Source organism: Myotis daubentonii, chromosome 2, assembly GCF_963259705.1.
Source record: "Myotis daubentonii chromosome 2, mMyoDau2.1, whole genome shotgun sequence".
NCBI classification, from domain to species: Eukaryota; Metazoa; Chordata; class Mammalia; order Chiroptera; family Vespertilionidae; genus Myotis; species Myotis daubentonii.
This window is the reverse complement of record NC_081841.1, coordinates 181,329,475-181,354,873: the sequence shown is the minus strand read 5'-3', so window position 1 is coordinate 181,354,873 and position 25,399 is coordinate 181,329,475. Positions and strand designations below refer to the sequence as shown.

The window sequence follows — 25,399 nt, the reverse complement described above, 5'->3', positions numbered from 1 at the left end:
TTGTCTCTTCCATATGTCATGAATTGTTTTTCTAAGGGACACAGTAGCACATGCTTCTTAATAAACAAGATAACTACATTTCCAAATGGAGCCATTTTATGGGAATTATCAGCTTAGGTTGTTTGTCACTGTAGTTGTGATAAATCGGTGCTTATCAAAGGTTGTTCCTGGGTCTGCATCATCAGCATCGCCTGGGAACTTGTTAGAAATGCAAATCCTCGTGCCCCACCCAGACCTATGACTCAGACACTGTGGGGGTGGGGCCCAGCGAGTTGTGGTTAACAAGCCCCTTCAGTTGATTCTGATGCCACTCAAGTTTGAGAACTGCTGCTTTAAATGAACTTCATTCCCTGATGAGTCAGGGTCCGGATTTTTATTTTATTATGATTATTCCGCTCAGGTGGCATTCTGATTCATAAAGTTATTACCAGGTGTTTTCCTCGGGCAGATTTCCTCGAGGGTTACCACTTGGTCACAGAAGTATTTTAGATTAGATAAACAAAGGGAGCAAAGCTCTGTACCTGCAGGAACAGGGGACCAAGAGTAACCCCGCTGCAGGAGAGGCAGAGGAGACACGTGTGCTGCTGGCTCGGGACATAACCACCTTACACAGCTGGGGGCTGAAAAGCGTGGGCAGTGCAAAGCCTGAGTCCTGCAGACCGGGTCACATCCCCGTTGTGTGACCTTGGGCAGGTCACTTAACCTCTCTGTGCCTTGGTTTCTTCCTCTGTAAAAGGAGAGTTATACTTTCCATCTCATATTAAACATTGTGTATATCATGCCCAGGAGGGGAAAGAATGAACTTCATTTTGCTAAATCTCACCTTGCCTCTGAGGGTGATGATGACCAAAAGGGGATTGCAGTAAATAAAGCACAAGAACAAGAGTGCAATAGTTGCCATGAAAAGTCTTAAGAATATTGAAAAGATAGTTACTGGGAAGTGTAAAGATTTAGAGATTTAGTAGCATAAAAATGCTACTAAAGCCCTAGCCTGTTTGGCTCAGTGGATAGAGTGTCAGCCTGCGGACTGAAGGGTCCCAGGTTTGATTCCGGTCAAGGGTACATGCCCAGGTTTGATCCCCAGTGGGGGTGTGTGCAAGAGGCAGCTTATCAGTGATTCTCTCTCATCATTGATGTTTTTCTCTTTCTCTCCTTCTCCCTTCCTCTCTGAAATCAATAAAAAATACTTTTAAAAAAGATAAAAATGCTACTAAAAACATGTAAATTCTATACAACCTTTAGTTAAAGAATATCCTGAAAGACTTTGAACTTGAGAGTTTTCCCTCATGTTATTAATCTCTTAGGTTCTTCTGTCATTGCATTGCTTCAAACCTGACCTTTAGCCTTCCAAGATACGGGAGAGCCCTAGGGCTCCCTGCCCTCTGAATCCAACAAACACTCGCTTTTCAGGATAGTCCAGTCAACTGACATTTGTGATCATTCAAAAAAAACCCAGTGATCACCCACCTGGCTCCTTTGGTGTGTATTTCTGAGCCTCCCTCCCAGCATGATCCCCTTTGTTTCTTTTTTCATAGAACTTCCTAACAAATACAGAATTATATTAGGAATGATTTTTACCCAATCACTGGAGTTTCCTTCCAATCACTATTCCATAGTTTCTTAAATCATGCTTAGATTCCCACTCAGGTTGGAATCTTCTACTCAGTCTAAGCAGATGGACAGTCACTTCTCAACCGTCTCTTCCTCACCTTCCTTATTAAAGAGCTGCAGATCACTAGAGATGGCTCACTGAGTCTGTCACTTAATTTTCCACCTTCCGAGCCACTTTGCGCTTTCACTTAGCCATTTTGGCAGCAATACAGTCATTAACCCATCAAAACTGATTGCGTACAGGTGGTGTTCCACGTTGGCATGCTAACAAAACAAAGCTCCGGCTGTGCAGATGAGATGCTAGCAGGAGACAAATGATAAACAGAAAGCAATGCATAAATATACCCATGTTGGAAGGTGGTATGTGTTCCGGACAAAAGGAAAAAGAGATTGGAAATGTGGGGCTGAGGGGGTGGACTGTGGTTTATGTAGGGTGATGGGGTAGACCTCATTGAGGAGGTGACATTTTGAGTCCAAGGCCAAGGGCAGGTGTCTTCATGCCCTGCACATTCAGGGGACGGCCAGTAGGGGGGTGTGATGGAGCTGAGGAAGAGGAGGAGAGATGAGGCCAGCAAGTAAGGCAGGGCATTGGGGGCGTGGGGGGGGGGGGGGGGGGAGGCAGTCCCAGATCACATGGAACTGGTAGGCTCCTGCACAGACTGAGTTTTCTGTATCATTATATATGTGAGCAAAAGTAGGTTTATAGTTGTTCATACGGAAAAATAAGGCAATAATTAATAAATAATAATACGAGAATAAACTGTGTTTCACATACTCACAACAGTAAGCCTAATTTGCCCCACACTGTACTCTTCTTCACCTCTTTAAGTCTCCAGTTATCATTGCAAGAAGCAAGAAGCAGTGACTCAGAACTCTTATGCTACACGAAATCAGTATAATCCATGGACATATACACATCCTCGGAGCTGGCTTTTCTCTCGGAAATGGTGGTGCCACCACACCATAGCCCTCAGCACTGTGACAGAACAACGGCCTGTGTTTTAACATGGCCGTGGCTGCATAGACGTTTCCACACGTGCTTCTTCCTTACAAATGAGAAAGCTGTAGTTCCCCATACACCTGTCAGTCTGCCCCATCCAGGTGCACCTCTGCTCCCAGGATCGTTTTCCGTGTCCTTGGCCGGCAAGCAGCAGTGCCCAGTCAGGTCACCTTCTCAGAGGAGCCTTTGGTTCTAATCGGATTTACCCATCCCAGTGCTGCGACTTAGAAACTGCCCGCAAGGAACACAAAAGAAACAGGAGACACAGACTCTTGGACTAAGGTTGATAGAACATGTAGAGACTAGAACAGGCCTGTGTGTGACAAAGGAGGTTGGTCAGGTTGAACACCCTCTCCAGCCTTGTCCAGATGTGGCCCACAGGAACTCCGTGTCGCTGGCCTGTTTTCTCATCTTGTGACCAGCCCTTTCTGAGTAATTCCCCACACCCTAGCCACTTAATAAATAATAACGAATCCAAACTCACACTCTCCTTGCCTTATTTTTGCTTACTAAAAAATAAGAAAGCATATATCTAAAGATCTATTACTACATCTATGTTAAATGAGAATAGTACAGGTATTTATATACCATATAAAGCAGCAAAGTAGAAACATGAAACAACCCAAAGTAGATCCAGCTGTTTCTCTGCTCATTTTTAAACTTAACTCTTTGGTGTCTTACTATGATAAATGAAAACAATATTGATTTTTTTGGTTTAAAAATGTATAAAAAATAGTTAATATTTTTACTTATTTTTTTATTTGTTTTAAAATATCTCTATTATTGCTACTTCAACAGTTTTTGCCATTCTGGCTCATAAAATATTTTGCTTGGAAATATATCTTCACTTCTTATTTTTCATTTTTCTGATTTATGCAGACTTTGATTCAAAGTTGTTCTGTGGATAAAAATGAATTTTCTTATATTTTTTCTGGACTTAAGCTGTATGTAATATCTTTAAACTATTCAGTCTTTTTTTATATTTCCAAAGCCACCTTATATCTGCTAGTTCACTCAGATCTCTCAACTTCCAAGGAAGGCAAGGCAGTCGTGGATGAGAAAATTGAGGAGGGAACAATATAGCAATTTCTTCAAAGATACACTTCTCACAGTAAACGTTAACAAACACCCGACTCCCGTTGCTTTCTATGATACAACCTGTCATCAGACATCCACAGTGATACAGAAGGACAATACGTATTCTGGGTCCATGAAGTACTGACGTATGACTTTGGCAGGCTTTCGTTCCTTCTCTGTAAAATGGGAATAATAGGGGCGTCTACCTCGATAGCAGTGAAGGTCATGCAGACCGTGGAGTAATTCTGGGACCCGTTCCTCCGCAGCGATACACTGCTTCCCGTACGTGAAGAAGCGGGTCCCCGTCATGTACCAGCACCACACCGACCTGAACCCCATCGAAGTGGCCATTGACGAGATGAGTAAGAAGGTGGCTGAGCTGCGGCAGCTGTGCTCCTCGGCTGACGTGGACATGATCAAACTCCAGCTGAAACTCCAGGGCAGCGTGAGTGTTCAGGTGAGCCAGGCGCCGGGCGGAGCAAACCACGGGGCAACCCAGGGGAAGACTCCTTACTGAAGACCTTGGGAATATTTCAGGTCATTTGCACCAGCAAGGTCTAGTGTAGATCTCGGCTTTACCGGGTGATTCCCGTAACCTGCCCCCAGTGTCTGTGCAGCTTCTCCTCATACCAGCAACCATAGGGTACCCCACCCTACCCCTCACTCTCCGCTCTCCCCCATCTGCAAGAGTATCATTCTCGCTAAACTGTCTGCCGGGGGCAGGAGACAGCCCTCCACACTAATCTGGGTTTTTGTTTGTTTGTAATTTGGGGGATTCTGGGTGCCTAATTGGAACCATTAAGACTCTTCTAAATATAAAGAATAGCTCTAGGTTTTCTTATAAAACTATGATTGTCTGGTTTCTATAAAATTTGTTATCTGAAAAAGTACCTCAAGTTTACTCTCTTAATGGTATTTTTTGATTAATATAAAAAAATCTTGATTTTAATATAGCCCAATAGATTAATTTATTCTTTACTGGTAGCCTTTTTCTATGTCCACTTGAAGAAATCTGTTTTTAAAAGAACATCTTTGAAACATATTTATATTTTCCTTCTTTGCTTAACCTTCCTATATAGACCTGCAGTCCATCTAGATTTCTGTATGTGGTAGCAGATAGGGGTCAAAACACATTTTTTTCCATATAGCTATCCAAGTGGTGTGCACCATTTATGAAAAAGATCACCCTTGATTTAGGGGATGATTATACAAATATGTTCAGTGTATGAAAATTCATCAAGCTATACACTTACATTATGTATACTTTTCTCTGTGTATATTACACTTCAAAAATACATTTTTAAAAGGTTTCTTACATAGTTTCCTATGAAATTGGTAAATGCTAAATCACCTCCTTCCAGTGAGCAGTATGCCTGTTACTTCACTGATATTTTTAAGTGTATATAAGTAATTCAAACACATGTTTTATGTGTGTGTGTTTATGTGTATTTCTAATATTTTTTCTCTTTCAAGAGGGTGTTTATGAAAGTTACATGTAGATTGTAATATATAGATTTTGGAGTTTCCTTGGTTCATTTTCTGAAATCATTTTTTGTCAGCTTTTTATGAGATTCATGTTGAGTTGCTGCCTAACATTTTTCTAAATGTCATTCACCACAAAAGTATTTATAGATGTTTTCAACCTCTTTTCTTATGGCCCAAAAGACTTATGCGCCAAAAATAAGTTATCAAGTGAATATGATAATCATTCCAGCAACGTGAGTGATTACATAACGGGGCCAGAGGCCACAGTTTCTGCAGCTAGCAACAAAACCACTCAGCAACGTGACCCAGGAGCCTCCAGCCTCTATCGAAAGGCCAGCAGAAGGGTGTGGGCGCCAGTAAAAGGTGGGGCTGGACTGGTTGAGCTTTCTAAAGGACAAAATGTGCCCTGCCATTCGACTGTGACCTTAGAGTTTTACAGATGCTCAATCATCTTAAAAAGCAAAGAATTGCATGATGAAGTAAGATGAACTTCATACATGTGTACCCACCAACGTTAACACAGCGTTAGAGCCGGAGGATATGCGCTGTATCGATTTATCTGTGCGTTTCTCTAATTCTTTCACTGAGAGCCTCACGGGGGCTGCTGCTGTGCAGACAGAGCCATCTGGCTGGCTCCCTGGCGCTGCGCTCCAAGACCTTGTTACATTAGACCTTAGGACGTTTCATCAACTTTCCCCTTTGCATTTTCTTAAAATTGAATGAGTCATCCCTCAGCATCTTTGGGCGATTGGTTCCAGGAACCCACAGGGTACCAGAATCCATGGATGCTCAAGTCCCTTACATAAAATGGGGTAGTATTTTCATATAACCTACATACATCCTCCTGTATACTCTAAACCAGGGGTCCTCAAACTTTTTAAACAGGGGGCCAGTTCACTGTCCCTCAGACCGTTAGAGGGCCGGACTATAGTTTAAAAGAAAACTATGAACAAATTCCTGTGCACACTGTACATATCTTATTTTGAAGTAAAAAAACAAAACGGGAACAAATACAATATTTGTATTTGCATGTGGCCCGCGGGCCGTAGTTTGAGGACCCCTGCTCTAAATCATCTCCAGATTACTTATAATACCCAATACTATGTAAATTGTTATACTGTATTATTTAGGATATAATGGCAAGAAAAAAGTCTGTGCATGTTCAGAACAGTAACAACCATCTTAGGCTTAACTACATAGTACATATCAACAACAATGTAATGTTTTGTTTAATCCTCACCCAAGGATATGTTGGTGGGGGGGCATTGATGTGAGAGAAAAACATCAGTTGCCTTACGTACACATCCAGATGGGGGATCGAACCCACAATCTTTTAGTGCATGGGACAGTGCTCCAACCAAACTGTAATTTATTTAACTATATTTTTGATTCGTGGGTAGTTGAGTTTGCAGATGCAGAACTATCGGACACAGAAAGCCAACTGTATCATTTTGGATAATCAGTCATTTTGGTCATCTTCACACAGACACACACACACATATCCAGGGTGATGACATAGTCATCACAGAAGGTTAGCTAGCGGTTCCTGTCTCAAAGTGCTCCCCACCTCTGGTGTGAATTCCCACACTGCAAATCTCCTGCCGTTACCATGTAAGTCCTGAACACCATGGATCAGAACCACAGCCCATTCTTTCACCAACAGCAACAAAAAAGATAGACAGCCCTCCCTACTTAATTACCCCCTAAGCCCACCAGATCTTCCAGGAGAAGTTATGCAGGAATCACGTGGTAAAGTCCTTTCCCAAGCTGTCTTGGATGCCTGGGACTTTTTCCTTCCCATCCAGTATGTCTAACTTTCTTTTTATCTACATTCACAAGTTGACCTTCCCAACCGAGAACTCTTCTTGGCTAATTGAGATATGCAGGGTTCTGGTTCACATACCCTGTTGCTAAATGCCCCTAATGTTTGGCACTTGCCGCACACTTCCGATGGTTACTCCATTCAAGGATAGCAAATCAGTTTGTCCATGGCTGTCTATACAATTCAGTGAGGTGAACAATTGGTTTTTAAACAATTGGCATATACTTTTTTTTTTCCCCAGTTTTTCACTGAACTAATCAGGTTGAGTATAGTGTAGCCAATTATCAATAGGAAGACTTGGGCTCTGATCTCAGGTATTTTGCTTATTGGATGTTCAACGTTGAATAGGCCCTTATGTTTTCCAAGCTTTGGTTCTTCCTACATAGAATGAACCATCATCAGCAGTGCCCTGAGGATGGCTGAGATGGTAAACTTAAATGACATGTAGCTTTCTTCATGGTTTACTCTTTTGGGTTGTAAGTTCCTGGTAGGGGTCATGACTACAGGCATCATTTTTAGCACATACCAACTGAAATTAAAGGTCATTTTCTTTATAACATAATTTTAAAACTTTGTTCTTTATTTAGGTCAATGCTGGTCCACTGGCATATGCCCGAGCTTTCTTAGATGACACAAACACAAAGAGATATCCGGACAATAAAGTGAAGTTGCTTAAAGAAGTTTTCAGGTAAAGCACACAGTAGAAGTGTCTTTTTCTCTTCAAGTATGAACAGCTTCAGAGCTCAATCAAGGAAGAGCCACTGCCACTTGGACTCATTCTTTGTCCTCAACATCCTTTCTTCCTCTCCTTTACCACTTCAGGCAATTTGTGGAAGCGTGCGGTCAAGCCTTAGTGGTAAATGAACGTCTGATTAAGGAAGACCAGTTAGAGTATCAGGAAGAAATGAAGGCCAACTACAGGGAAATGGCAAAAGAGCTTTCTGAAATCATGCATGAGCAGGTACGTGCCACCTGGAGTTCTCATGTTTGGGAAGCAGGTGTTGGTTGGGGTCTTCAGGACACCCTGTGATGGCCTACCCCTTCTGACAACCTTCCAGGATTTGGAGAATAATGTAGCGCTCTACTCCGCTGCCACTGTCTCACCACAGTTTATTGAGGAATAGCTCGAGGAACAGGTTGCCTACCTATTAGTACCTAATGTGACCAGAGGAGAGCAGCTCCTACCTCCTCTTCCACACTCTTGGGGGTGGCCCCTCCCCCACCCCAATCTAGCGTAAAACAACAGTGACAATAACAAAACAAAATAAAACAAAAAACCTCTCACATAAAGAAGAAATACCCATACTGTTGGTAGAATTTTCTTTATTCACCCGGTCCTTTGAAAGAACAGGGTTTACCCATCAGTTTAAGGAGTTACCTGTTCTATTAAATGTCTTTTGCCATTTACAAAAATAGGGTTGTTCAGTTTTTAACTCTTTAAAGCTGACTTGGGTGCCCCAGTAGATTACGCCTGGCTGTTTCTATATTCCCTGTCATTATGGGATCTTTTCTGATTGTACTGCTATCATTGCCTTCCTGTACGGATTCCTTTCAGGAGAATTGTGGATGAGGGCCCAGTAGTCATCAGAGAGGACAGTTGCCCAGGGAACCCAGTAAATGTCAAAGAGCAGCCTCCACATAACTGCAGAGAGGTCCGCTCTCCATCAACCATAGTGACTCCTTCCGAGTGCAGAGCCATCTTTATAGGTAGTGCTAGCACCTTGCTAACACAGAACTGCTCCTGTCTCTTCCCCTCATTGTTGCCTCAGTCTTGCAAAACCGAAGCCAGGACCATTTGTGTCAGTTAACATGTCATGTGATGATTTACTTAGGAAATTTCTGTTGTAGGAAAGCAAATGTCTGAGCTTTAACTTGCTTACTTTTTTTTTCTCCTTCATGCTCACACATCAGATGGGATGGTAATGTCATTTTTTTTAATTTTATTTTTCTAAAACTTGATTTACTGACTCACATAAAGTTATTCCTGAGTTTGGGAAGCTGCAGATGTTGGCATAAGGACAAATGCATGTGCAGAAGAAGGCAACCCTCTTCTGGGCTCTTGGAAAAGTAGGAAATGATTAAAGAAATACATGTGAATAACTAACCAGACTGTGAAGGTCTCAGGAGCACAAGCATTTGGAAAACACTCAGGGTCTTTTCCATGGCCTCCAGATTCCTGTAGAATGGAGAGCTTGATCAGTGGGTGCCAGCATTTGGCACTAGAAAAGATGAAAGTAGGAAAAAAATTATGGGCTGAAAATATTAAAATAAACTCCCAGATTGTATGTGTGGACATTTGATGCAGTGCTGTGCTCTAAACTTGAACTTTCCATTATCTCAACAACTATGAAGATTAAACTCCTTTGAACGCTTAAAGAAAAAGGGTCATAAGCCGGAGTAGACTTGCTTTGGGCTTTTCCAGGGGAGCCTCTGAGTGTGTATGTTCTTCTCAGTTTCTGCCTAGCAGTAGGTCACTTCCCGCCCTTAGGACCCTTCCCTGAATTACTGAACGCAAAAAGAGATGAGCTCAGGGTCAAAGGGGCAGCCCCTATCTGTAGGACCCCGAGAAAAGGAGCCAGTAGAGAAACACAGATGCTCCAGATTCATCTTAAAAGACTTTTCCAGGGGACAAGGCTAGGTCGTGTCCCCATCAAGTATGTGTAAGATAAACTTCAAGCCTCCTTATCATCTGGTGAGTCTGGAAGGCTCTCCACTTATTAACTTGTAAAGGAGACAAAAATATGTTTGTTCTGGACTTTCTCCTTATAATCCTGATCTAAAAAACATCATTCACTAGATGAGCCGACACAATCCTTCTGAAAACTGCCAAAACCAAACTATCTAAGCAGACCATCATTCACAGGAACACTTACCACTGGATGAGATAAGTCCTGTGGGTTGCATGAAACGCACCATTTTGGAAAATGCTGTTCAGGGCATTGCACTTGGGTAATGTTGTGTTTCTGTGCCTCAAGATTTGCCCCCTGGAGGAGAAGACGAGCGTTTTGCCGAATTCCCTTCACATCTTCAATGCCATCAGTGGGACTCCAACAAGCACAATGGTTCACGGGATGACCAGCTCGTCCTCAGTTCTGTGATCCGCCTCATGGACCGCGTGTGGGGACCTGCTTTGTCATTTGCAAACTCAGGATGATTTCCAAAGCTAATCACTGGGCTCGTGCAGGACACGGGGAGACGGGGCACAAGGAGAAATCAGGGGAATGGGAGAGGGAGGAAACAGAGAACTGTTCTTTCATAGCAGATTTTCTAGAGGAGTCAGGGGAAGGCACATATTTTTTTTAAGTCTCTCTGGCAATATTCCAAGTTTTCATGATGTCTTAACAGAGGCGTGTGGTGGACCCTCATACACTGAAGCTAGATTTTATTCTTCCTTACAAAGTAGTATTAAGATAAATGGCCTAGAGAAAACGAGTGTTCTGGAATGAACATAGCAGGGACATAGCACTGAAATTGAGGCTGGGGTAGCCCTTTGCCTCTAGGCTAAGCTGGGAAATCTTGAAAATATTTTTTCCTGTGGCACATTCAGGTTGAATACAAGAACTATTTTTGTGACTAGTTTTTGATGACTTGAGGGATCTGACCGCTGTAATTTTTGTACCAGTGAACAGAAGGTTTAGTGCTTTTATACTTACTTACTTGCGTCTAGAAAAAACCAGAAACGCTTAAGAAACTATGTGAGCTTCAAACTAGTCAAGCAGTTTAGAACCAAAGGCCTCTACTAATAAACACAACTATGCTAAAAAGTTTAAAGTAATGCAGTGTATTGTCATGTACATAGAGCTTGTTAATACAGTCTCGGCGTTCTGTACATACGTGTGTTATGTTTCTACATTTTTAATACTCCTCACATGAGCTTCTGCATTAAATTTCATTGTGACAGATTTGTGCTGTTCTTAGTATATGCAAGACACTTGACTTTACTGTTTTATTCTTGTACATAAAAAAGTGCAATATGGAGATGTACACAGTCTTTGCTATGTTAGGTTTTTAAACTGTTTTTGAAAAGTTCATCCTTTTGCCAAAGTGGTGGAGAATGTCATTGGTAAATCATAAATCCTGTGGTGAACAATGGTGTGGTTTAAAGCTTTCACCATGTTATATTTTCTTTTGAGACATTAATTTAGTAATTTTATATTGGGGAAAATAAAGGTTTTTAATTTTATTTAACTGGAATCTCTGCCCTGCTGTAATTAAACATTCTGTACCACATCTGTATTAAAAATATGCTGATTTTCTGGTAGTGAATATTGGGTATTTATTGTTTAACAGCCGTGGGAGGGACAGGATATTGAAATACTCAGGAGTGAAAAAAGGTGGTATATGAACTTTGTTTTAAAATACCTGAGGGGGGAAAAAAGAGGGTAAGTACATGAAACAAGAATGACAAATGTTGGTAATTCTTGAGGCAGAGGTTGGGTATACGGGAAGTCTTTATACCGGTTTCTCTGCCTTTGTGTAAGTTTCCAAAATACAGATGTCAAGAGGCAGGTAGGTGTGAGGAACAGACCTCCCGGAGAATTTGGATAAATGCTTTGTCACACCGTGGTCTGGCTCTGTCGTTCCCCACGTGTACGTAGACACCGTATTACCTCTGGCTTTTCCCCTTCAACTGTATCCAGGCTTCATCTGTGCCATCACCCTTGCTGCTTCAAGATGCATACTCTGGGACAAGGCGGTCCCTTGCCCCGGCCGTGCTTCGCTGGCCACATGTGCTCACACTCCCTGTGCCTGTGTTATCACAAACACTGAACCCAAGTCAAGTGATGGCTCAGAGTGCAGGGGCCAGGCCTGCCTCTCGTGTGCCCGGTGGCCCGGCAGGTGAGTCAGCGCCCTGTCACTCGGCCCCATGTGGCTCCAGTGGTGGAGGAAGAGGATTCTTCCCACAAGAAGTGAAACGGCTGGCTTACCTACTTGAAGGGTTTTAAAGGCTGTCCTTGTCCATAACCAGTTGAGGAAATGTGATGGTGTGTACATCTGGAGCACCCAAGGATCCTTTGATGTCTTTGAAATGTTCTCTCTCCGTGGTGAGGCTATATTTCACAGATGGAGACAGGTCATGAAGAGAAAGTGAAGTGTTATAGGAACTCACCAGAGGCTACAGCCCCTTCATTAGTGGATCAAGATCTAGGGCCTAAGAAATTTTTCTATATTTGTTTGCCCTGAGGGTCTGACATCCCCACCCTGGACTCTGACATTAACAGGAATAGATATAAGATATTATCTCCTTTGTCACTGAGCTGGATTTCCTACTCATAAATGCCTCATATAGAAGCCATAAAACTCAAGTCACCATGTAGTAACATAAATAAAAGTCTAGGAAGAGCTAACTTGCTATCTCATCATTAAACTTGGAGAGTAATCTGTACCAATGTCATTGTCAGATAAGATTCCGCTTGGAAGGTGACCAGCCCTCATTTATTATACCAGTGGAGAAAGGAGCCATCTCTAAGTTGAGGACATCTACTATTGACTTCAATGACACACATTCATATCAATTAAAAACCTCATTTAGCCCTGGTCGGTGTTTCTCAGTGGTTAGAGCATCAGCCCCGTGTACCAAAGGGTCATGGATTTGATTCTCTCGGTCAGAGCATGTACCTGGGTTGCAGGGTTGATTCCCCAGCTCCTGGTCAGGGCACATTCAGGAGGCAACCAATTGATGTGTCTCTCTCACAGCCATGTTTCACTCTCTCTCCCTCCCTTTCTCCCCCCCCCCCCCACCCTTCCACTCTAAAAATCAGTGAAAAAATATATACTCAGGTGAGGATTAACAACAACAAGAAAAAAAAAAACTCACTTAGTTTTTGTATTGAAATTTAATTTCAATATAAAGTTATATATTAAAGTAACAATGTACTGGAGAAATTTTTTAACATTAAAGAATATTTATGCTCGGCTGGTGTAGCTCAGTGGTTGAGCATTGACCCATGAAACAGGAGCTTGTGGTTCGATCCCCAGTCAGGGCACATGCCTGGGTTGTGGGCTCGATCCCCAGTGTGGGGTGTGTAGAAGGTAGCCAATCAATGAGTCTGTCATCATTGATGTTTCTATCTCTCCTTCTCCCTTCCTCTCTAAAATCAATAAAAATATTTTTTCAAAAATAATATTTATGGCTGTTTTTCAGTAATTTCTTTAGTGTTTCCCATAAGCCTTATTCTGTTTTAAATTGAGGTAAGTATACATAACATAAAATTTACCATTTTAATAATTTTTAAGTGCACCGTGCAGTGGCATTAAGTACATTCTCATTGTGTGCAACCATCACCACCATCCATCCCCAAAACTTTTCATCATACCAAACAGAAACTTCATATTCATTAAACAATAACTGCCTATTCCCCCTTTGGGAAAATTGTTTTTGAAATAACTTTGAAATTAAAACTCTAGTTAGTAGCCAGCCAAAGAATGTGTATTTATAACCCATAGACACAGACAACAGTGTGGTGATGGTCAGAGGGAAGGTGGGGCATGGGCTGGGTGGAGGTGGGCAAAGGGAGGGTGAATGGGAACATCTGTAACAGTGTCAACAATAGAAATAAAGATACAAATAATAAAACTCCAGTTAGTACCTCATCAGGCATATCTGCTACCTGGGAACTAACTAATTCTAGGTAGTAGACATAAACAGAGCCAGCCCCTGGCATGGAGAAAGCTGCGGAGACTAAGGATGGAACATTGAAAGGTAACTTATGAAGTGACCATGAGGATTTGTTTAACCATGTGACAGTTACTCTGTGTAAAAACACCATTCAAAAAAATACTTGATTTCCATCAACAGGGGATCGTTCGCATAAACTATGGTACAACTACCCAGTGGAGGATTGTGTAGCTATAAAAAGGAATTGACATCTCTGTATACTGCTTGGAGTGATCTTCAAGAAACTGTAAGTGAAAAACACAAAACTAAGAAAAGTGTGAATAGTGTGCTCCCCATTATTTAAGAAAGGAGGGATATAGAAATAAACACATTTGGTTTTTTAAAATTTTTTAAATATATTTTTATTGATTTCAGAGAGGAAGGGAGAGGGAGAGATAGAAACATCAATGATGAGAGAGAATCATTGATCGGCTGCCTCCTGCACACCCCGCATTGGGGATCAAGCCCATAACCTGGGCATGTGCCCTAATCAGGAATCAAACTGCAGCCTCTTGGTTCACAGGTCAGCGCTCAATCATTGAGCCATGCTGGCCAGGCTACATTTATTTTGTTAGATGGAAGAGAAAAAGTTTTAAGTTCTTACCTATAGGGGGATAGAGAATGAGATATAGGAGACAGGGTTAGAAGATGAACCTGTCCAAATATAATTTGCTTTATATACTTACCTTTAGAATCATGCAATAATTTCCATAATATTTATTTTTAATTCCTAAAAATTGAAGGCAGATGCAACAAATGGACATAAGCCAATAGAAGATTGGTGACAAATACACAGGAATTTTTTCAAATGACTTTATAGGAATTTCACTGTGCATCCCAGTGGGATGTACCCTAAGGACAAAAATAGTGGAAATAAGCCAACGAGTAATAAAACCATTTTCAGTAATCGTTTTGCTTGTGGAAGTAGTGTTTTGTTTTTGTGAGATTGTATTATTATTCTGAGACTGTTATATGTTTATTGCTGGAGAAAGTAAGTGAGTAATTACGTTGATATCATTGGAAATCAAGTTTTTGTCATGGGAGAAAACAAAGTTGCATCTATAAGATCAAAAAAGCCTTAACCGGTTTGGCTCAGTGGCTAGAGAGTCGGCCTACGGACTGAAGGGTCCCAGGTTCGATTCCGGTCAAGGGCATGTACCTTGGTTGTGGGCACATCCCCAGTAGGAGGTGTGCAGGAGGCAACTGATCGATGTTTCTCTCTCATCGATGTTTCTAACTCTCTATCCCTCTCCCTTCCTCTCTGTAAAAAAAAAATCAATAAAATATATATTTAAAAAATAATTTATTATAAGACCAAAAAAGTTAAAGCCCTTTAGTTTTGAATTTGATGTGGAAATACCAATTTGAACTCATGATAAGTTTTTCTTAAACATCTACACTATTTCTTATCTTGGTTCACTGAAAAGGCCTAAAAACAATGACCAAGCCAGTAGCTAATGACCACCCCTGTATGTCCAAATCCTATTCTCTAAATACCTTCCTACCAAAAGGATCCAGGGCTCCCTGGAGGATGGCTGTGTTGAGATTTAGGACAACAGGTGTCCAAAATGAGTCTGGAGCATCTTTTCTTACCAGACATCCAGGGTCTGGCAATTCCACTTTGGGGCTATGCCCCAAAGAAATGGATGTAGGGACTTGAACAGATATTTGTACACCCATGTTCATAGCAGCAATATTCACAGTAGCCAAAGGATGGAAATAACCCAAGTGTCCATGGGTGGATGAATGAAAAGCAAAATATTCTGTGTACATACAACAGAATATTATTCGGCCTTAAAAAAGAAGGAGATTCTGCCAAGACCGGTTTGGCTCAGTGGATAGAGCGTCGGCCTGCGGACTGAAAGGTCCCAGGTTCGATTCTGGTCAAGGGCATGTACCTGGGTTGCGGGCACATCCCCAGTAGGAGATGTGCTGGAGGCAGCTGATCGATGTTTCTCTCTCATCGATGTTTCTGACTATCTCTCTCCCTTCCTCTCTGTAAAAAAATCAATAAAATATATTTTTTTTAAAAAAAAGGAGATTCTGGCACATGCTACAACATGAATGAACTTTAAGGACATTGTGCTCAGTGTGGTGAGCCAGACACAAAAGGATAAAGACTGCATGATCCTACTCATAGGAGGCACTTCAAGCAGTTACAGTCATAGCAGCAGGGTGGGTGCAGGGTGTGGGGAGAGGGAAATGGGGAGTTAGTGTTTAGCTGGTACACAGTTTCAGTTGGATAAGATGAAAATGTAGGGATGGATGGTGGTGCTGGTTACACAATAATGTATATACACTTAATGACATAGAACTGTACACTTTAAAATGGTAACTCATCCTCTGTTGGATATATTGGTTTGCCAAAATTTTCTCCCAGTCAGTAGCTTGTTCATCCTCTTAACAGGGTCTTCTCAGAGCAAAAATGTTTACTTTTAGGACTGGCTCTCCTTTCTCAGCATAATTCTCTGGACAATCCACTCAGAACACGGGCAAGCGACTTGAACATTTCACTGGAAAGGAAAGACAGGTGGCACATAATGAAAAGGTACTCAACATCATTCGCCATGAAGGCAAGGCAGATCAGAATCACATGAGAGCCGAAACCGGTTTGACTCAGTGGATAGAGCGTAGGCCTGCGGACTGAAAAGTCCCAGGTTCGATTTCGGTCAAGGGCATGTACCTGGGTTGTGGGCACATCCCCAGTAGGGGGTGTGCAGGAGGCAGCTGATCGATGATGTTTCTCTCTCATCGATGTTTCTCACTCTCTATCCCTCTCCCTTCCTCTCTGTAAAAAATCAATAAAATTAAAAAAAAAATTTTTAAAAAGAACTACATGAGAGGTCATATACACACACTGGTCAGGATGACTAACATCACACACAGTGACACCATCAAATGCTGGCGAGAGAAACTGGATCACTCGTCCATTGCTCCTGGGAAAGTAAAGTGGCACAGCCACTCTGCAAAAAAACTTGGACGGTTTCTTAAAAAGCTAAGCATGTAAAAACCATGTGACTCAGAAATTGCACTCTTGGTCATTTGTCCCAGAGAAAGGAAAATTTATATCCACTCAGAAACCTATTCATCAATGTTCATAGCAACTTCATACACAATAGCCCAAGACTGGAAACAGCCTGGATGCTCTCCAGCAGGCAAACCGGTTGGTGGTGCATCCAGGCCCCGCAGTGCTGCTCAGCAGAAAGGTGGGAGGAGCTGCCGGTGCTCGCGACGGCCTGTGACTGGAGAATGATGCTGCGTGAGAAGAGCCAGTCCTAAAAGGTTATCTACGGTATGATTCCATTCTTGAAATGACAGATTATAGAAATGGAGAGGTTACTGGCTGTCAGGGATTAGAGAGGAGACAGGATGGGAGGAAGCCAGGGGCTGTAAAAAGGTAGCGTGATGTTTACCCGAAGCTGCCTGTCTTGTCCTGCCAGCCAAATGCTCCTACTGCTGGGACGGCCTGTGTCGCCTTTAGGGGGATTGTCTGAGCCAAGACCACAGCTGAGCATCAAGCAGAGTGGGTGTGACCGGGCTCGGCTGAGAGTTAGGGTCATCAATACCTGTCCAGTGTTTCAGTGAAGTGTAATGCCACTTTAAGCAAGCTGGTCTCACATGGTATGGAAATAATGAAGTTTCCTTTTCCTGACTCACTCTCTGGTCTTCTTCCTCGTAACTGTATGCATGTCCCCATGGTGACGAATCTGGAAGGGGGTTCCCCACAGAGTCTGGAGTGCACATTCGTCATTCTCTTGGCACGTGTATAGTTTGAGACCATGTCAGTCCCATCTGACCTCCCAGGTTTCTGGGTAATGCACACCTTGGGACAGAGCCTGAGGAGCCTGGCCTTGAGTCCTGCTGTCAACCGCACAGTTCCCTTGGCCAGCACGCCCATCGTTTCCCATTCCCTCTTCACCAACTGATGGACCCGAGGCCATGCCTTCAGTACTCTGAGACTGCTCCTTTTGACCACATGAAATCATCTTCTGCCCTGCTCTCTCTCCCAGATCCATGTGGAGAAGTGCCTCTGAGATGCTTGTTTAGGCTCTAGTCAGGAGCACAGGTGCAACGTCACTTCTTTACCTGGGCAGTCATGTGCTGCTGCCCTTGGCCCATGCAGTGAGGTAAGACTCACATCAGCCGAAGAGGAAGAGGGTTGCGCGCCCCCCCCCCCCCCGACCAGCTGAGCCTTGCTCTTGATCTTTGAAGGGGCGTGTCACAGACCAGCCTGATGTCCAGCAAGAGCCTGGGGCTTGTCATGCTGCACGGACATTGAAGAGCTAAAGGTTGGAACAAAAGTCTGGAGCATGCTCCTTCCTTGTTTGCATGTAACTTGAGCAAATTCATCTTTCACTTTGCACTGCCCTCTACAAGTCAGGGGAAAGCCATGTCATCTCCCACGTCAGATGGGGGTGCTGTGCATATTACAGGGGACCATCAAGGCTGAGAAGGAGCACCCTCCTCTTGTTTGGAAGAAATGAGAACAATGTCTACAATAGTTCCTTAAAGTCATTGTCAATTAGAATTTGCTGGAATGTGGACTCGCTGCTTGAGATGGGGGGGGTGGCACCTACAGGTATGCTGGAGGTAGTCACCTGGAGTTTGCCTGTTGTATTAGGGTTCTCCAGAGAAACAGAACCAATAGGGTTCATCAGAGAGAGAGAGAGAGAGAGATAGAGAGAGAGAGAGAGAGAGAGAGAGAAAGAGAGACAGCGAGAAAGAGGGAGGAAGAGAGATAGGAGAGAGTATAAAGATTTATTTTAAGGAACTGGCTCACAGATTATGGAAGCTGGCAAGTCCCAAGATCTCAGGTGAGTCAGAAAGCAGGAGACCCAGCAGAGCCAATGGTGTAGTTCTGAGACATGTTTCAATTTGAGTCCAAAGGCAGGAAAAAAGCCAGTGTCCCAGTTCAAAGGCTGTCAGGCAGGAAGAATTCTCTCTTATTCAGGGGAGGTCAGCCTTTTGTACCACTCAGGCCTTCAAGCGATTGGATGAGGCCCACCCACATTAGGGCGGGCAACCTGCTTTACTCAGTCTACTGCTTCAAATGTTAATCTCATCCAGACACCCTTAGAGGAACATTCTGGGGAATGTTAGACCAAGTATCTGGGCATCCTATGGCTCGGTGAAGCTGGAACGACACACACAAATCAGCCATCACACCTATGGTCTGTGAGGGGAACCATGGTGAAGAAATGAGGCTGAGTTGCTAACTACGCCTTAGACGTCAGAGCAGCATTACTCCTGATTCAGGGCCTAAACCCACTATTGGGATTTGAAGTCACTAGGCAGGAGAGAAGTTGAGGGAGAACTTCTTTCTTTGAACATAGACATTGAACTGAGCTCTGAAACTTGGAGAATGTTGGAGGAGGCCCAAAGACTGTTCTGGACAAATTTTGTTTTATGTGTGACTGACCCACCAGCTCAGAGGTAGAACAGGCCTGGCATCTCCTTGCAAAAGCTGGTGATTTGCTTAAGTATCAACCATAGCCTCCCCTCAGCGAGCTCCTCCCAGGTATTAGCACTTTACAGACGTGTCACTCTTAATCCTAACAACAATCCTGTTAAGTAGGTGGTGGTTTCACATGAAGAAACCAAACCTCAGACAGGTGGAGGATATTGCCAAAGGTCACACCACCAGTGAGTGGTGGAGCTGGGGTTCTAATTTGTCTGACTGGCAGGCTGGTCAGCTATTGGCTCAAGAAGAGTGGGTGTAAAAAGAAAAAAAGAAGAAGAGTGGGTATACCCTGGCCAGCCTGGGGCCACCTGGCAATGCAGGCCTCTGCAGAAGCTATGGCCCAAACCTCAGAAGGGCAGGTGTTACGGACTGAATATATCCCCCAGTATTCTCATGTTGAAGTCATAACCCCCAGCACCTCAGAATGTGACCTCTTTTATAGAGATAATCAAGTTAAAATGAGGTCATTAGGGTGGGCCTGAATCCAGTATGATGGACTTCCTCATAACGAGAGGAAATTTGGACAGGAGGAAAACAATGTGAAGACACAAGGAGAAATGGCATCTATGAGCCAAGGAGAGGGACCACAGAAGAAACTAACCCTGCTGACATCTTGATCTCGGACTTCCAGCTTCCAGAACTGTGAGCGAATAAATTTCTGTTGCATAAGCCCCAGTCTGTGGTACTAGCGCAGCAAGATCCCGGTCCACGGGGGCACACAGAGCAAAGGCTTCCCCGGGGACATGTACCAGAGACTCGGGACCTATAGAGGGACAGCAGTTTGAATAAAAAATGTCACTGAAACAGGACAAAAATGAGGGCAGTAAGTGTTTGGAGGAACTAACCCTTGCTCTGAAACCAAGATTGGGAAATATTAATTGTCACCATTGACTTTGGCAGTCTTGTTTGACTGGTTCCTAATGTGCTTCCTAGGAGTCGATAAACAGCAATGTGGGTATGTCACCTGGTCTAGTTTGCACCTTTTCAGATGGGGAGTTACCAGGAGTGGGCAGCATATAGCCCTTCCTGTCACCATCCCTGACAAGTGTCCCAGGGAGCCATCCTAATGCCCCATTAGTTACCTTGGCACAGTGATGGAGTACTGGATGAGGAGTCTGAAAAGTTGGGTTCTAGTTCAAGTGCGATAAGTGTAGGTTATATCACCATCTCTGAGCATCAGTCTCGTCATCTGTAAATGAGAAAAATCCTGGTCCTCTTGACTTCACAGAGGTTTTCCCTCAAATCAGAGCAATCATTAATATTATACCCACACCCTCTCCAAAAGGATAGTAGGAAAATTATTATAAAGACATACTAAACAAAACCATCCAAGCAAGCATACCATACTGGCAATTAAGGAATAGAGGGAGGAGATATTTACAGGGATACCTCATTTTATTGCACTTTATTGTACTTCACAGATGTTGTATATTTTTACAAATTGAAGGCAAGACCCTCCACCAGCAAAAATTTTATGACTTGCTTTATTGCAATACTTTGCTTTATTGCAGTGGTCTGGAACCAAAGCCGTACTATATCCAAGATATGTCTGTACTACACAACATGGACTAAGCCTAAAATTTTAGCTTTGAGCATCTTGGCGGCCAAAAGAAAAAGTACAACACTTTCAAAAGTCGGAAAATGACTCTGGTTGGGTAGCTCAGTTGGTTAGAGTGTCATCCCGATACCCTAAGATAGCAAGTTCAATCCCTGGTCAGGGCACATACAAGAATCAACCAATGAATGCATAAATAAGTGGAACAACAAATCGATGTTTCTCTCTCTCCCTCTTTCCTTCCTTCCCTCCCTCTCTCCATCTCCCTTCCTCTCTCTCTCTAAAAATCAATCAAAGAAAATTTTAACAGTAGGGAAAAGAAAACTATAAAGTTTAAGATACTGCTTTTTCAGTTATTGTACTCTTTTAAAGTATTGTTAAAAACTCTTTTATACAGTATTTAAAATGATAATTTATCTCAATGTGCAGTCATGAAAAACAGAATCCACCTAGGTTCTAAACTCAAATTTCCTACATTTCTAAACATTTTTAAATGTTCTAAACTTATTTAGCTTAGAAGAGATGAATGTATCTCTAATCTCTTCACAGTCTCATGTGAAGGCAAATCCAACAAACTTTTTTCTCCTCTCTTTATTAAAAATGTAGTTATTCTTTTTTTTCTAAGTATGAAAGCAATACTTGCTCCTAGTAGAAAATGTATAAAATACTGAAAAATATAAATGAGAATCAAAATACCCCTAGTCCTTCCTGCTCCTTGCAGATCACTGCCATCAACGTTTTTTTGTTTGTTTGTTTTTTACTTTCCTAGAGCCAGGGAGAATCCGATAGAAGTCAAATCTCTAGAACAGCGGTTCTCAACCTGTGGGTCACGACCCCTTTGGGGGTTGAACGTCCCTTTCACAGGGGTCGCCTAAGACCATCGGAAAACACATATATAATTACACATGGTTTTTGTGATTAATCACTATGCTTTAATGATGTTCAATTTGTAACAATGAAATTGGGGGTCACCACAACATGAGGAACTGTATTAAAGGGTCGTGGCATCAGGAAGGTTGAGAACCACTGCTCTAGAAGGTTTTGGAATCACACACAGGCCTGTGTGTTCTAATTCCAGCTTAGCTACTTACTAACCGCATAGCTTTGGGCAGATGACTCATGCTCTTTTACCCTGCCAACATCACAGGGCTGCTGCAGTCCCGTGCGAACAGGGCCTGGCACCCAGTAATTTCTTAGGAAATGTGCCTTTTCATCTGTCCCTGCACTGCCCGGAGGGTGCAGTTTCAGAAACATCCTGGGGACCCAAGGAATTCCGCTCTGTCCCGCTATGGCCCACTGAGCTCTGCCCCAGCCTTGCAGGGTTCTGCACCTTTGCACGTGAAATAGCATTGGCCTGGGAGGCCCTGCCCCAACACAGCCCTCTTTGTGGGTCAGTTTTCCATACTGTGGGTGCTGGTTAGCTGTTGCATCCTTTAGGGTGTGGCCCACCCCCACTCCCTGCACAAGCAGAGCAGCACCCACATAGTGCTCTGTGCTTAATTAGCGCTTGTTTATTCTACTCTCCTCGCCCTGAGCTGGAGCTGAAGAAATAGTGAGAGAACAAGAGGAAGCTAACACACATTCAGTGCTTACTATGTGGCAGGCACTGCCTTAGTGATTGACAAATGTGAACTTATTTAATCTGCCCGACAACCAACAATACAGTGGTATTTCTATTAGCCTCACTTCCCAGAGGAGGGAACTGAGGGTAAGAGAGGATGACTGATTGGTGCAACATGACGCAGTGAGGGAATGGCAGAGCTGGTGTTTGGAGCAATGCACTCCGCTCAAGTCCACACTCTTAACCATCATGCTGTTCTGCAGAATGAGAGCCATTACTAATGATCCTCAAGGCTCCATCCAGGCCCCCGTTACAGATCAGGTACTGAATGGTGAGAGAGCCTGAAAGCAAATGGAATATAGAGGCTAAGACACCTCTTCCTGTGGAGCCTGTGGTTTCCATACGCACTGGACTCTGATGTGCAGGGGTGGGCAAAGGGAGGCTTGCATTTGTGAGTGTGCCAAACACGGAGTTTATTCTTGTATGATTATTTATTAATCATTGTCTTCTTTATGTGTATTACAGCTGTAGACCTATGTTGCCCACACCGACACATTTATCCCCCAACTCACAGCCAATCTTGTTTCACTTTCACCCCCCACTTCACCCCCCACCGCTGTCCCCTCCTGTGTTATTTAGAAACACAGCCCAGGCACGCCTCCTTTCATCCCCAGGTATTTCAGTATGTATCTCTGAAAGATAAAGGTACCACTATTATACCTCAACATTAACAATTATTCCTGAATATCATCAAATACCCAGTCAGTGTTATTTCCCATGGTCTCATTAATGTCAGGCTTTCTTAAAGTAGTTTTTTTAGTGTTATCCACATTTTGAGAAGTAGACATTTCTTTCGAGCCTTTTTCATTGGTAGGTTTCTCCTCTACCTTGAAATGTAGTTGTTGAAGAAAGAGGGCATTTGTCCCGTGAAGTTTCCCACTAGGTTTTACAGATTGCATTCCTATAATGTCCCTTAATGTGTTCCTCTGTCCTTTGTGTGGCCCATCAGTGGGAATTGAGATCCAGAGCCTTGATCAATTTATAGTGTTGGTTATTTTTATTTTTTGGTGAGACTGTTTTGCAGGTGGCAGTGTGTTCTTTCATCCTGAGGTAGATAATGTCTTGTGGGCCTGTTGAGAATTCCATTACTTGATTAGAGTCTGCAAAATGGTGATGTTCTTTATTTACAAACAGGAATTCCTCTAATAAGAAACACTGCCCCTCATCCACCATTTCATTAGCCCTCAGTACAGTTCATGTAAGAAAAGTGGTTAAATACTTCACTCTTCTTCTTTAATTACAATATTTCAAAATAATGACTTAGATCACTTGCCTCCATCCTCCTACAGTGACCAGTTTATTTTTTTTTTAGTGCCATTCTGAATGCACAGATTCGAACGTAATTGATGTTGCACTGCAGTAATTACTCTTATTGATGTTCAGCTTGCCCCACCTGGCAAGTGGTGCCTCCTTGGGCTGCACCAGAGCCCTGTTGTCATGACCTCAAACTTGGTAACTTCTCCCTATTTGCTCTAATGACATGTTCCAGACTCACCTTGTACATTCCCTGGGACAGATGTGGAATCAGCCCATTCTCCAAGGATCCCTGGGCTGGTTTTTGTTTTGTTTTGTTTTGTTTTGTTTTGTTTTGTTTTGTTTTGTTTTGTTTTGTTAGAAGTTTGCAAATCATAGTGTAGACACCAGGGATGCTCATTGCTCTGAGTTGGCCACTGGCTTTAGGCTTTTATGGTGGGACAGCTAGGAAATACACATCTATAAAATACTTCCTACCCCATGAGCTCCTAATGCTACTGTCAACTTATATCTGGAATTGCAATTGTTTACTTAGCCTCGTCTATCTTCCACTTCTACCCCCTCTCTTCCACACTGACAATCCTGGCTTTCAGAACATCAGGAAGGATAGACTATCACTAATAACCTGTTTGCTTTACTCCACCTTCTATACCTGACAACCTCAGAATAACAGTACCAACACTACCTCAAAAAAAAAAAAAACACACTATATAATAGCAAGTGTTGAAAATTGTTAAAAACAATTTTTTGCAGTTATTTTGTCCTTAGGGTTTGTCCAACTTGGGATGTCCAGTCAAGTTGCTGTGCTTTTAAGTCACTTGGAAAGTTAAGTTCATTGGTATCATTTTGTTTTTTCATTTTGTAAAGATTTCTCCTTTCAAATTTAATCTTGTTGATGACTTGGTAAAATATTTACATGGCAACAGAGACATGGAAGAAACTTTAATGCACATTGATAAGTGAAAGGAACCAACCTGATAGACTGCATACATACTGTGTGATTCCAACTATTTTACATTCTGGACAAACACCAGTGGTTGCCAGGGGTGGGAGGGATGAATAGGCAGAACATAGCAGCATTTTAGGGGAGTGAAGCTATCCTGTATGATACTATAATGATGGATACATGTCATTTTACATTTATCAGAAGCCATAGAACATACAACACTAAGAGTGAACCCCACTCTGAACTGTACATTTTGGGTGATAATGACATGTTGGATCATGGCATGTCACAGTTGTCCCACTCTGGCGCAGGATGTCCAAAATGGGGGAGGCTGTACTTGTGTGGAGTGGGTGGGAAGTATGTGAAAACTCTCTGCTTTCACCTCAGTTTTGCTGTGAACATAAAACTACTCTAAAAAATAAAGTCTGGCCCTAACCTGTTTGGCTCAGTGGATAGAGCGTCGGCCTGCGGACTGAAGGATCCCAGGTTTGATTCCGGTCAAGGGGGCACGTACCTTGGTTGCGGGCACATCCCCAGTGGGGGAGTGTGCAGGAGGCAGCTGATCGATGTTTCTCTCTCATCGATGTTTCAAACTCTCTATCCCTCTCCCTCTCTGTAAAAAAAAAATCAATAAAATATATATTTTTTAAAAGTCTGTTATCTTTTTAATTCACACAGTTCCAAGGTCAAATATCTAAGAAAAAAAGAGACATATTTAAAGAAGTCTAGCTTCTATGCTTGTCCCTTCTAGTCTTTCCTTCTCCTTCAAGAACACCCTTTTAAGCCTTTGAGATCATCCTCCCATTTTTTTCAACGTAACACACACGCACACTATTCCCACTTGGGGCTCTCTATGAAGCTTCCTCTATCATTGTACAGGGAACTTGCCAGCTGAAGACTTGTTTTCGT

The 25,399-nt window shown here is 42.8% G+C and overlaps 2 protein-coding genes across 21 annotated transcripts in view; both read left to right on the top strand.

Annotated features, from left to right (window-relative positions):
* DOCK9 (dedicator of cytokinesis 9) overlaps positions 1-11,261 on the top strand; it is a 257,697-nt gene extending 246,436 nt beyond the window's left edge. For all 20 annotated transcript variants that reach the window (XM_059685010.1, XM_059685008.1, XM_059684999.1 and 17 more), the window contains 4 exons: positions 3,955-4,145; positions 7,583-7,683; positions 7,818-7,956; positions 9,971-11,261. In XM_059685010.1, coding sequence (XP_059540993.1) covers positions 3,955-4,145; positions 7,583-7,683; positions 7,818-7,956; positions 9,971-10,093 — 554 coding nt within the window. In that variant the 3' untranslated portion in view covers positions 10,094-11,261. The remainder of the gene's footprint in view (positions 1-3,954; positions 4,146-7,582; positions 7,684-7,817; positions 7,957-9,970) is intronic.
* Positions 11,262-15,130: 3,869 nt separating this feature from the next.
* SLC15A1 (solute carrier family 15 member 1) overlaps positions 15,131-25,399 on the top strand; it is an 88,417-nt gene continuing 78,148 nt past the window's right edge. Inside the window, exon 1 of the mRNA XM_059684990.1 lies at positions 15,131-15,139. The gene's annotated coding sequence lies outside the window, so the exon portion shown is untranslated. The remainder of the gene's footprint in view (positions 15,140-25,399) is intronic.